At 42.5% G+C, this 13627-nt stretch overlaps 1 protein-coding gene across 1 annotated transcript; it reads right to left on the reverse strand.

The window, feature by feature from the left end:
* Positions 1–6508: 6508 nt before the first annotated feature.
* On the reverse strand, positions 6509–9201 carry LOC311105160 (PDZ domain-containing protein 11). Its single transcript, XM_084147208.1, has 6 exons — positions 9162–9201; positions 8032–8135; positions 7781–7921; positions 7598–7696; positions 7219–7279; positions 6509–7086 (listed from the first exon to the last, which is right to left on the reverse strand). The coding sequence occupies exons 2-6, from the start codon at positions 8122–8124 to the stop codon at positions 7052–7054; spliced, it is 429 nt and encodes a 142-aa protein (XP_084003334.1). The 5' UTR covers positions 8125–8135; positions 9162–9201; the 3' UTR covers positions 6509–7051.
* Positions 9202–13627: the final 4426 nt, after the last annotated feature.

Genomic DNA, 13627 nt, shown 5'->3' on the forward strand with positions numbered 1-13627 from the left:
TAGCACAGCTGAAGACTTGTGCTGATTAAAGAAGCAATAAAACTGGGCTTCTTGAGACTAGTTGAGTATCTGGAGCATCAGCAATTGTGGGTTCGATTACAGGATCAAAATGCCTAGAAACAAATAACTTTCTTCTGAAACTTGTCAGTCTATTCTTGTTCTGAGAAATGAAGGCTATTTTATGCGAGAACTTGCCAAGAAACTGAAGATCTCGTACAACGCTGTGTACTACTCCCTTCACATAACAGCGCAAACTGTCTCTAAGCAAAATAGAAAGAGGAGTGGGAGGCCCCGGTGCAAAATTAAGCAAAAGGACAAATACATTAGTGTCTCGTTTGAGAAACAGACGCCTCACAGGTCCTCAACTGGCAGCTTCATTAAATAGTACCCGCAAAACACCAGTCTCAACGTCAACAGTGAAGAGGCGACTCCAGGATGCTGACCTTCTAGGCAGAGTTGCAAAGAAAAATACATATCTCAGAATGGCCAATGAAAAGAAAAGATTAAGATGGGCAGTCTGAGATATGGCTTTTTCTTTGCAACTCTGCCTAGAAGGTCAGCATCCTGGAGTTGCCTCTTCACTGTTGAAGTTGAGACTGGTGTTTTGCGGGTACTATTTAATGAAGCTGCCAGTTGAGGACCTGTGAGGCGTCTGTTTCTCAAACTAGACACTCTAATGTACAGTGAGGGAAAAAAGTATATGATCCCCTGCTGATTTTGTACGTTTGCCCACTGACAAAGAAATTATCAGTCTATAATTTTAATGGTGGGTTTATTTGAACAGTGAGAGACAGAATAACAACAACAAAAAAATCCAGAAAAACGCATGTCAAAAATGTTATAAATTGATTTGCATTTTAATGAGGGAAATAAGTATTTGACCCCCTCTCAAGCAAAAAGATTTCTGGCTCCCAGGTGTCTTTTATACAGGTAACAGGCTGAGATTAGGAGCACACTCTTAAAGGGAGTGCTCCTAATCTCAGTTCGTTACCTGTATAAAAGACACCTGTCCACAGAAGCAATCAATCAATCAGATTCCAAACTCTCCACCAGGCTTATGGTAGAGAAATGAACATTCAATTCTCCGGCAACAGCGCTGGTGGACATTCCTGCAGAAGGCATGCCAATTGCACGCTCCCTCAAAACTTGAGACATCTGTGGTATTGTGTTGCATGACAAAACTGCACATTTTACAGTGGCCTTTTATTGTCCCCAGCACAAGGCGCACCTGTGCAAAGATCATGCTGTTTAATCAGCTCCTTGATATGCCACACCTGTCAGGTGGTTGGATTATCTTAAAGGATAAAATGCTCACTAACAGGGACGTAAACAAATTTATGGAAAATGTCTGCAATCTTTTATTTCAGCTCATGAAACCAGCACTTTACATGTTGCATTTATATTTTTGTTAAGTATATATACACTACCGGTCAAAAGCTTTAGAACACCTACTCATTCAAGGGTTTTTCTTATTTTTACTATTTTCTACATTGTAGAATAATAGTGAAGACATCAAAACTATGTAATAACATGTAGTAACCAAAAAAGTGTTAAACAAATCAAAATATATTTTATATTTGAGATTCTTCAAATAGCCACCCTTTGCCTTGATGACAGCTTTGCACACTCTTGGCATTCTCTCAACCAGCTTAGTGAGGTAGTCACCTGGAATGCATTTCAATTTACAGGTGTGCCTTCTTAAAAGTTAATTTGTGGACATTCTTTCCTTCTTAATGCGTTTGAGCCAATCAGTTGTGTTGTGATAAGGTAGGGGTGGGGGGGGGGGGGGGGAATATACAGAAGATAGCCCTATTAGGTAAAAGACCAAGTCCATATTATGGCAAGAACAGCTCAAATAAGCAAAGAGAAACAACAGTCCATCATTAATTTAAGACATGAAGGTCAGTCAATACGGAACATTTCAAGAACTTTTAAAGTTTCTTCAAGTGCAGTTGCAAAAACCCTCAAGCGCTTTAATGAAACTGCCTCTCATGAGGACCGCCACAGGAATGGAAGACCCAGAGTTAGAGTGGGGAAAAAAAGTATTTAGTCAGCCACCAATTGCGCAAGTTCTCCCACTTAAAAAGATGAGAGAGGCCTGTAATTTTCATCATAGGTACACGTCAACTATGACAGACAAATTGAGAAAAAAAAATCCAGAAAATCACATTGTAGGATTTTTTATGAATTTATTTGCAAATTATGGTGGAAAATAAGTATTTGGTCACCTATAAACAAGCAATATTTCTGGCTCTCACAGACCTGTAACTTCTTCTTTAAGAGGCTCCTCTGTCCTCCACTCGTTACCTGTATTAATGGCACCTGTTTGAACTTGTTATCAGTATAAAAGACACCTGTCCACAACCTCAAACAGTCACACTCCAAACTCCACTATGGCCAAGACCAAAGAGCTGTCAAAGGACACCAGAAACAAAATTGTAGACCTGCACCAGGCTGGGAAGACTGAATCTGCAATAGGTAAGCAGCTTGGTTTGAAGAAATCAACTGTGGGAGTAATTATTAGGAAATGGAAGACATACAAGACCACTGATAATCTCCCTCGATCTGGGGCTCCACGCAAGATCTCACCCCGTGGGGTCAAAATGATCACAAGAACGATGAGCAAAAATCCCAGAACCACACGGGGGGACCTAGTGAATGACCTGCAGAGAGCTGGGACCAAAGTAACAAAGCCTACCATCAGTAACACACTACGCCGCCAGGGACTCAAATCCTGCAGTGCCAGACGTGTCCCCCTGCTTAAGCCAGTACATGTCCAGGCCCGTCTGAAGTTTGCTAGAGTGCATTTGGATGATCCAGAAGAGGATTGGGAGAATGTCATATGGTCAGATGAAACCAAAATATAACTTTTTGGTAAAAACTCAACTCGTCGTGTTTGGAGGACAAAGAATGCTGAGTTGCATCCAAAGAACACCATACCTACTGTGAAGCATGGGGGTGGAAACATCATGCTTTGGGGCTGTTTTTCTGCAAAGGGACCAGGACGACTGATCCGTGTAAAGGAAAGAATGAATGGGGCCATGTATCGTGAGATTTTGAGTGAAAACCTCCTTCCATCAGCAAGGGCATTGAAGATGAAACGTGGCTGGGTCTTTCAGCATGACAATGATCCCAAACACACCGCCCGGGCAACGAAGGAGTGGCTTCGTAAGAAGCATTTCAAGGTCCTGGAGTGGCCTAGCCAGTCTCCAGATCTCAACCCCATAGAAAATCTTTGGAGGGAGTTGAAAGTCCGTGTTGCCCAGCGACAGCCTCAAAACATCACTGCTCTAGAGGAGATCTGCATGGAGGAATGGGCCAAAATACCAGCAACAGTGTGTGAAAACCTTGTGAAGATTTACAATTTAAACGTTTGACCTGTGTCATTGCCAACAAAGGGTATATAACAAAGTATTGAGAAACTTTTGTTATTGACCAAATACTTATTTTCCACCATAATTTGCAAATAAATTCATTAAAAATCCTACAATGTGATTTTCTGGATTATTTTTTCTCATTTTGTCTGTCATAGTTGACGTGTACCTATGATGAAAATTACAGGCCTCTCTCATCTTTTTAAGTGGGAGAACTTGCACAATTGGTGGCTGACTAAATACTTTTTTCCCCACTGTACCTCTGCTGTAGAGGATAAGTTAATTAGAGTTACAAGCCTCAGAAATTGCAGCCCAAATAAATGCTTCACAGAGTTCAAGTAACAGACACATCTCAACATCAACTGTTCAGAGGAGACTGTGTGAATCAGGCCTTCATGGTTGAATTGCTGCATAGAAACCACTATTAAAGGACACCAATAAGACGAAGATATTTGCTTGGGCCAAGAAACACGAGCAATGGACAGTCGACTGGTGGAAATTTGTCCTTTGGTCTGGAGTCCAAATTGGAGATTTTTGGTTCCAATCGCCGTGTCTTTGTGAGAAGCGGTGTGGGTGAACGGATGATCTCCACATGTGTATTTCCCACCGTAAAGCATGGAGGAGGAGGTGTTATGAGAAAACTACATTAACAGTATGAAAAAAATAAAATAATGTATGCACTCACTAACTGTAAGTCGCTCTGGATAAGAGCGTCTGCTAAATGACTAAAATGTAAAATGTGTTATGGTGTGGGGGTGCTTTGCTGGTGACTGTGTCTGTGATTTATTTAGAATTCAAGGCACACTTAACCAGCATGGCTACCACAGCATTCTGAAGCGATACGCCATCCCATCTGGTTTGGGCTTAGTGGGACTATCATTTGTTTTTCAACAGGACAATGACCCAACACACCTCCAGGCTGTGTAAGGGCTATTTGACCAAGAAGGAGAGTGATGGAGTGCTGCATCAGATGACCTGGCCTCCACAATCCCCCGACCTCAACCCAATTGAGATGGTTTGGGATGAGTTGGACCGCAGAGTGAAGGAAAAGCAGCTAACAAGTGCTCAGCATATGTGGGAACTCCTTCAAGACTGTTGGAAAAGCATTCCAGGTGAAGCTGGTTGAGAGAATGCCAAGCGTGTACAAAGCTGTCATCAAGGCAAAGGGTGGCTGCTTTGAAGACTCTCAAATATAACATCTATTTTGATTTGTTTAACACTTTTTTGGTTACTACATGATTCCATATGTGTTATTTCATAGCTTTGATGTCTTCGCTATTATTCTACAATGTAGAAAATAGTTAAAATAAAGAAAAACCCTTGAATGAGTAGGTGTGTCTAAACCTTTGACTTGTACTATGTATGTATGTATGTATGTATGTATATATGTATGTATATATGTATGTATGTATATATATATATGTATGTATGTATGTATGTATGTATGTATATATATATATATATATATATATATATATACACACACACACATATATATATCTGTATATACACACACAGATTGAGACAAAGATAAATCATGTCAGAACTTTTTCCACTGTTAATGTGACCTATAATGTGAACAATTCAATTGAAAAACAAACTGAAATCTTCGAGGGGGAAAAATAAAAAATAAAAACCTTACAGTAACCTGGTTGCATAAGTGTGCACACCCTCTTATAACTGGGGATGTGGCTGTGTTCAGAATTAACCAATCACATTCAAACTCATGTTAAATAGAAGTCATTACACACCTGCCATCATTTAAAGTGACTCTGATTAATCACAAATAAAGTTCAGCTGTTCTAGTAGGATTTTCCTGACATTTTCTTAGTTGCATCTCAGAGCAAAAGCCATGGTCCACAGAGAGCTTCCAAGGCATCAGAGGGATCTCATTGTTGAAAGATATTAGTCAGGAGAAGGGTACAAAATAATTTCCAAAGCATTACATATACCATGGAACACAGTGAAGACAGTCATCATCAAGTGGAGAAAATATGGCACAACAGAAACATTACCAAGAACTGGACGTCCCTCCAAAATTTATGAAAAGACGAGAAAACTGGTCAGGGAGGCTTCCAAGAGGCCTACAGCAACATTAAAGGAACTGCAGGAATTTCTGGCAAGTACTGGCTGTTTACTACATGTGACAACAATCTCCTGTATTCTTCATATGAATGGGCTATGGGGTAGGATGGCAAGACAGAAGCCTTTTATTACGAAGAAAAACATCCAAGCCCGGCTGAAGTTTGCAAAAACAAACAAAGTCCCCCAAAAGCACGTGGGAAAATGTGTTATGGTTGAACTTTTTGGCCATAATTCCAACACTGCACATCACCCAAAGAACACCATACCCACAGTGAAGCATGGTGGTGGCAGCATCATGCTTTGGGGCTGTTTTTCTTCAGCTGGATCCGGGGCCTTAGTCCGGGTGGAGGGAATTATGAACAGTTCCAAATACCAGGCAATTTTGGCACAAAACCTTCAGGCGTCTGTTAGAAAGCTGAAGATGAAGAGGAAGTTCACCTTTCAGCACGACAAAAGCATAGCTTCACCAGAAGATTAACGTCTTGGAATGGCCCAGCCAGAGCCCAGACCTGAATCCAATTGAACATCTCTGGGGTGATCTGAAGAGGGCTGACAGATTTGGAGCGCTTTTGCAAAGAAGAGTTGGCAAATATTGCCACGTCAAGATGTGCCATGCTAATAGACTCCTACCCCAAAAGACAGTGCTGTAATAAAATCAAAAGGTGCTTCAACAAAGTATTAGTTTAAGGGTGTGCACACTTATGCAACCAGGTTATTGTGTAAAAAAAAATTCTCAAAGATTTGTTTGTTTTTCAATTGAATTCTTCACGTTATAGGTCACATTAAAGGTGTAAAAAGTTCTGATATGATTCATCTTTGTCTCATTCTTTTACATCACAACCTGGCATTTTAACAGGGGTGTGTAGACTTTTTATATCCACTGTAAATATATATATGCTCAGTTGGTAGAGCATGGCGCTTGCAAAGCCAGGGTTTTTGGGTTTGATTCCCACGGGGGGCCAGTATGAAAAATGTATGCACTCACTAACTGTAAGTCGCTCTGGATAAGAGCATCTGCTAAATGACTCAAATGTAAAAATTTTATAAAATTAAAATAAAGGGCTGCAAGCTTTATTCCTGTCATCACTCAATCCTTTGATGGCATATTCAGTGATTCTAATTTCCCTTAAGAATATGTCCCTTTGACATGCACTTCAGTTGATGTAGTTTACATATCAGAGTACTGTAAATAATGTATGCTATTTACACACCATAATGCTCCAGGTCCCCTACATATAAAATAAACACTAAGCATGTCAGCATCAACACCAGAGAAAACAGTCTCTGTCTTCAATGTATGACTCATTGTGTAAGTGAGTGAACACCTGATACAACATCCTTTCAGCATCTGAAGCAGTGTGCATCGTTTAGTATGCAGAGGGGGAATGCAACGTCTTTATGTGGTCCTGGGGTGTAAATGTGAATGGATCCAGTTAGTCATGCGGTCGTTCATCCTTAGGTTGAAACAGAGGGCGGGGGCTGTTGTCTGTGGGAGGAGGACACTAGTGAAGTGCAGGTCTATCCACCAAGGACATCAACTCCTATGAGATGGACACTGTCTCACTCACTCTCCCGGGGAACTCTTCTGCCACCTAGTGCACAGTCCTTTCCTTCTGTCTCTGGTAGTCTGTGAGAAACATGAAGTTTAAAACTCCACAGGTTGGAGAGGAGATAAACTGAGACAATAATGGCATCATTTATATAAAATGTAGGCACCTTCTAAATAATAGATGGCGGAGCAGGTGATAGCAACACTTACTGTAGGGAAAGAAGCGCACCCTCATCAGAATCTCTCTGGCAGTCTTCAGAATCTCAACAGCCTGAGAGGAGAATAAACTTTTTCTATGAGTGACAAATGTATGCCTGAAAAATGTGAACCTTTTTATAAACATAAGTTAGTGTTGAAGTACAAAATGAAGTAATGAGATTTATCAAGAGGTATAGTGTTGTGTGTACCAGAGGAGGCTGGTGGGAGGAGCTATAGGAGGACGGGCTCTTGTAATAGCTGGAATGGAATCAATGGAACAAAGTCAAACACCATTCCATTGATTCCATTCCAGCCATTACAAGAGCCCATCCTCCTATAGCCCCTCCCACCAGCCTCCACTGGTGTGTACATTCTACAGCATATCACTAACCCTCGAGTGCTCTATGTCCTGGAAGTCCACCTCATTGACAGACAGCACCTGATCTCCCTCCTGGAGCTCTGCCCTGTGGGCATCTGAATCTGGGACCACCTATCATACACACACAGAGAGATTAAGGAGATTGGGCAGTAGCACCAGGCTCAGCCTCATCCTCTCTCTCACGCACACACACACCTTGGAGATGAAGATGCCCAGCTGGGAGGCCTTGCCCCCACGGATGTTGAAGCCTAACTGTGCCCCTGGAGGTTTTTTCAACACGATGGTGCGTGGCAGGAACTGGGTCAGCTCATTGTTGTAGTCAGGATGGTGGATCCGCTACACAGACAGACACAGAGGGAACATCGTTGAAGATCTGTGGTGGTGGCGCCCTAGACTGAATGTTGCCAGTGTTATGACAGGGTATGGATGTCATGTCAGGCTCATACCTCCTGCGGGGCTATCCATGCTGGGGGACTCTCGTAGGAAGGCAAAAAGACAACTGGGAGTTGGTAGTCATCATACGGGATCTTTTGGTCCATGGTTTCAAAACCTATTGGTTAAAAAAGCATAGGCAATGATAATTACAGCATGCAATAGTCTCTCCAAAACAAAATTTTATGTTATGTCTGTTTGGAGGCTGTGGGACACTAAAAGGCACTACATGGTCAATTCATTGTCTGCATTGTCAGTGTAGCATTTCATATGGCCTCTGCAGAAGTCAGGGCATTCATACTTCTTGCGCTTTGCCAAGCAGTGCAGAGCGGTGTGAAGAAAGTTGTCAAGAAAGAGAGTTTGTGTTTATACAGACCTCGCGCAATCACATACTGTCAACCAATCATGTAAATGCGGAGATATATGGAGACCTCCACATTGTTACAAAATGTGAGAAGCCACGGCGATGCGGTACAGAGGTCAATTTGGCCTCTGCGTGCCTCCGCGTTTGCGTCACACCTTCCAAACGGCGCCTCCGACCACATTTCGGATCAAGCATAAATTGGCTTTTAGGGGTTTCAATGGGGAACAATTCTACCCGTCAAGTGCGCTGCATGGTTTTTGCGTCACTGTTTAATTAGCATTCCCGATTTCGCGGGCTGGTTTATTTTATTTTTTTCGAAGAGGGAGTGGTTCCTTTGGCCATGGACAGGATTTTAGAGATATGATTCTGCGCTGGCAAGATTACAGAAGGTAATTTGGCCAAATTAAATATAGCAAATATTCACAGGAGGTTTGCCTCAGCATTACAGTTGTACAAGCAATAAGCGGGACAATAACTTATTGAACAGGGACTCGCATCAAATTCCATTAACGTTACTAGCTCAGCCATTAGTTCCTGCATTTTTCATGTTAGCAACAGCAACCTGTCCTGACATTTGTTGTTAGGTAGCTATCACCAGTTAGCTAGCTTGCTAATGCTAGCTAGCGTAGGCGGAGATTACAAGCTGTATCGGCGTCATTCTGACAAAATTCCGCAAGTAAACTACAGATTACTTTAAATGTTACAATGAATCTAAAACATAAAGACAGATATTATATTAATGTAATCTAGCTAGCTACAAATAGCAACAAACAATCTTACCAGGCAAAAAAGAGAACTTCCCTTTCAAGCCACGCCCTGCTGACGAGTCATGGGTAACTGCATACGTTGAGTTCCTGGGAGTGGGTGTAGAAAGCGAATCAGTTAATTGGGCAAATTTGTTGCCACTCAAGACCGTTTTGCGTGGCTGCTGTGTTTTCAAACATTCTGTGTGTGGTCTTGGTAGGCAGATGACTGTAAGGTACTTAAGTTAGGCCAACATTTTGCCATTCGCTTTGAGCTGTGTCTTTGGTGTAGCTACCTAAGGTCTTCGTAGATGTATACAAGCTTTTTTATTGCTGTCTAACATTAACGTGGCTATAATCTACCAAATTGACGTTAGGTAACCTAGCCTGTTAATGTACCTATCATAACCGAGAGTCCTGTTTGCTGTGAGCGAATGTTAGCAAACGTTATCAACTCATCTAACTAACTAACTACCTAGTTTACTAAACTATATGTCATTTGTGTTTGACAGCATATTACAGTTTTTAAAGCTGCTGTATCATTGCCCCTTCTGCCAGCCATCAGTTATAAAGCCCCGAGCCTATGCCAGTTTGTGGGCATACATTTGAGTCTCACATATTGAAGGCTGTGCTGCACAGAGGTAAGCACATGTAGCTACAGTAATTGCGCCAACATATATAAACAAAATCAAATATGTAAATTATTTTTTCACAGTAGGGGGAGTGAATAACGATGTTACAGATAGCTAGCCACATAAAGCCTACCAATTAATTATACTTGTAAGCCCCTATGAATGTTTGTCTATAGTAGAGCTGGGATGATAAATATAAAATTATTGATATCGATCAAACCAATAATTTATCAGACATTTTACTGATATCGATGCACACTATATACTTATTGTTCAATTTATAGTTATTGTGAAATTTCAGTCGATTTATCGGGATATGGATTTATGTCCATATCACCTAGCTCTAGTCTACAGGCTCTGACATGAGGTTGGAATGAAATATTTCCAGGGATTACAGTCCCCTGTAGCTCAGTTGGTAGAGCATGGCGCTTGCAACACCAGGGTTGTGGGTTCGTTTCCCACGGGGGGCCAGTATGAAAATGTATGCACTCACTAACTGTAAGTCGCTCTGGATAAGAGCGTCTGCTAAATGACTAAAATGTCAAATGTAAATGTTATTACATGATACCATGATTAATATAGGCTAGCCAGGCTATTTGCATCCTCTTCCATGAACATTTTTTTCCATTTCAGAGGGATCTGTGGATGCTGGTGGCGTTTCTGCATCTGAAGCCTTTCGACATGAGAGAGTGGTGGAACCGAGTCATACAGAGGCCTGTCACACAGGGGGACAGGACCGGCCTTCAGAACCTGCAGGCTCTGGTCAAGTGTATCGCGCTGCATCGTATGAAGACCAGTCGTGTGTGTGTGGGCGGCCTCTGCTCTCTGCCGGAGAGGAGCATTAGAATAGAACAGGTGGAGCTGACACAGAAAGAGAGGGAGGAATACAAGCTGGCACGCACAGAGGGACACCACCATCAGCAGGTATGTTGCAGAGGGGTCCGTCCTCAGGAACTATGCGGATGTTCTGGCTATCCTGGTCAGGCTGAGACAGTTCTGCTGCCACCCTGACCTGCTGGGCAAGACCACTACATACAGGTGTGGTAGCTGTGACTCCTGCAGAGTTATGAGAGCATCTGATAGAGAGGCTGAGGCTGGTGCTGGGCAGTGGCTCTGCTGAGGATTGTGTTGTGTGTCTGGACTGTCCGTCTGCTATCATCACACACATCTACTGCAGATTCTGCATCGCAGAGGTCATACTTACTGAGCAGGAGCAGGTGTGGTGACCTCTGTGCAGATCAAGGCCAGTGAGCTGGTGGAGTTTCCTCAGGAAGAAGAGGAGAGCAACCTCCAAGGTGGAGAGACTAATGTCTAGCCTGCTCAGACCGCACAGTGAGGACAACAGCAGCAAGAATCTGGTTGTCTCTCAGTTCACACGCTTCCTCACTCTACTGAAGGTCCCTCTCTGGGAGGAGGGTTTAAGGTTTGTGCGTCTGGACGGCACTGAGCCCGAAGAGGTGGGCGCAGCTCATCCAGGAGTTTCAGAGCAATGCACCCGGCAGCCCATTAATCATGCTTCTGTCAATCAAAGCCGGAGGTGTGGGGCTAAACCTCACAGCCGCCTTGCGCGTCTTCCTCATGGACCCAGCAACAGAGGACCAGTGTGTGGACCGCTGTCACCGCCTCGGCCAGAAGAGAGACGTTGTCATCACTAAGTTCATAGTGAAGGACTCCGTGGAGGAGAACATGGTGAGGATTCAGAGGCAGAATCTGGTGGAGAAGGCTTTCGGCCTCCCCACAGAGAAGACGTTGCGCATAGATGATTTCCAAGCCCTCATGGAGCTCTAGACGTCTGACTGTTCGATGGAGACTCCTCACTGTTCTTTTGTTATTTAATATCCTTTCTGTATTTGTGGAACCAAACACACAACAATGCCTATCTTTTAGAGCAGTTGTTTCAGAAAATGTGTATGTGGGAATACATTTTGTGGCAAACCAGAAAAAAAAGGAGGGGGGGAAGTCATGACATTCTGCTGAGAATCACCAGGGACCTCACAATACGATGTTATCACCATACTTAGGTGCTGATACAATATGTATTGCGATTCTCACGATTCTATATGTATTGCGATTTGATACTGTGATTCGATGTTCCAAACATTTTGCTCACTATATGTCAGCTGCAGAGGGACAAGAGGGACCCATGAGAAAAGTTTTGATCAGTCATGGAAATGCAATAAATATCACAGTAAAAAGGCCTCTTTCATTATTTATTTCTGGCTTTCATTGTTATCATGTTGCCATGCCAAGCTAGAATGTACATTATATTGTCAGAAATGTGTATAGAAAAAGTGGTCTGAAGAGGGGTGGGTTTCTTTAGGATTCAGATTAGGCATAGATGCTTGTAATGTCCCTGGTTTAGTCATGATTATAACACTGACATAACATCATGACACTCCTCCATCTCAAGAACTACAGGACCACCTCATGTATACTCCAAATGCCATTCTGTTTGGGCTGTACTTTGTTAGATGAATATCTCACATTAAAAAGCCTTCTTTCATAATTTAATTATATATTTTATTATTGTCCTACGTGATAAGTTTGGATGCTGTTCACATGGGAAACCATCAGACCAGGCTAAACATTTGTGTGATTTTGAGAGTCGATCTATCATTACTTGTACTGCATGTAAAATATGTGGTTCAGGATTGTTTAGCTTGAGCTGAATAGGGAATAGGTATTATTTATTAAGTTTATTTGGCAGGGACAATGTACAACAAAACATACAGTGGGGAAAAAAGTATTTAGTCAGCCACCAATTGTGCATGTTCTCCCACTTAAAAAGATGAGAGAGGCCTGTAATTTTCATCATAGGTACACGTCAACTATGACAGACAAAATGAGGAAAATAAATCCAGAAAATCACATTTGTAGGATTTTTTATGAATTTATTTGCAAATTATGGTGGAAAATAAGTATTTGGTCAATAACAAAAGTTTCTCAATACTTTGTTATATACCCTTTGTTGGCAATGACACAGGTCAAATGTTTTCTGTAAGTCTTCACAAGGTTTTCACACACTGTTGCTGGTATTTTGGCCCATTCCTCCATGCAGATCTCCTCTAGAGCAGTGATGTTTTGGGGCTGTCGCTGGGCAACACGGACGTTCAACTCCCTCCAAAGATTTTCTATGGGGTTGAGATCTGGAGACTGGCTAGGCCACTCCAGGACCTTGAAATGCTTCTTACGAAGCCACTCCTTCGTTACCTGGGCGGTGTGTTTGGGATCATTGTCATGCTGAAAGACCCAGCCACGTTTCATCTTCAATGCCCTTGCTGATGGAAGGAGGTTTTCACTCAAAATCTCACGATACATGGCCCCATTCATTCTTTCCTTTACACGGATTAGTCGTCCTGGTCCCTTTGCAGAAAAACAGCCCCAAAGCATGATGTTTCCACCCCCATGCTTCACAGTAGGTATGGTGTTCTTTGGATGCAACTCAGCATTCTTTGTCCTCCAAACACGACGAGTTGAGTTTTTACCAAAAAGTTATATTTCGGTTTCATCTGACCATATGACATTCTCCCAATCCTCTTCTGGATCATCCAAATGCACTCTAGCAAACTTCAGACGGGCCTGGACATGTACTGGCTTAAGCAGGGGGACACGTCTGGCACTGCAGGATTTGAGTCCCTGGCGGCGTAGTGTGTCACTGATGGTAGGCTTTGTTACTTTGGTCCCAGCTCTCTGCAGGTCATTCACTAGGTCCCCCCGTGTGGTTCTGGGATTTTTGCTCAACGTTCTTGTGATCATTTTGACCCCACGGGTTGAGATCTTGCGTGGAGCCCCAGATCGAGGGAGATTATCAGTGGTCTTGTATGTCTTCCATTTCCTAATAATTGCTCCCACAGTTGATTTCTTCAAACCA

Source organism: Coregonus lavaretus (genome assembly GCF_964263955.1).
Source record: "Coregonus lavaretus genome assembly, chromosome: 29".
NCBI classification, from domain to species: Eukaryota; Metazoa; Chordata; class Actinopteri; order Salmoniformes; family Salmonidae; genus Coregonus; species Coregonus lavaretus.

Bases quoted from the DNA above. Each gene is read 5' to 3' on its own strand.
- LOC311105160 (XM_084147208.1), bottom strand. From the start codon at position 8,124: ATGGACCAAAAGATCCCGTATGATGACTACCAACTCCCAGTTGTCTTT. The intron at 7,697-7,780 runs GTGTGTGTGTGC...TGTGTATGATAG, and splicing joins TGGGCATCTTCATCTCCAAG to GTGGTCCCAGATTCAGATGC. The intron at 7,087-7,218 runs GTAAGTGTTGCT...TGTTTCTCACAG, and splicing joins GGTGCGCTTCTTTCCCTACA to ACTACCAGAGACAGAAGGAA.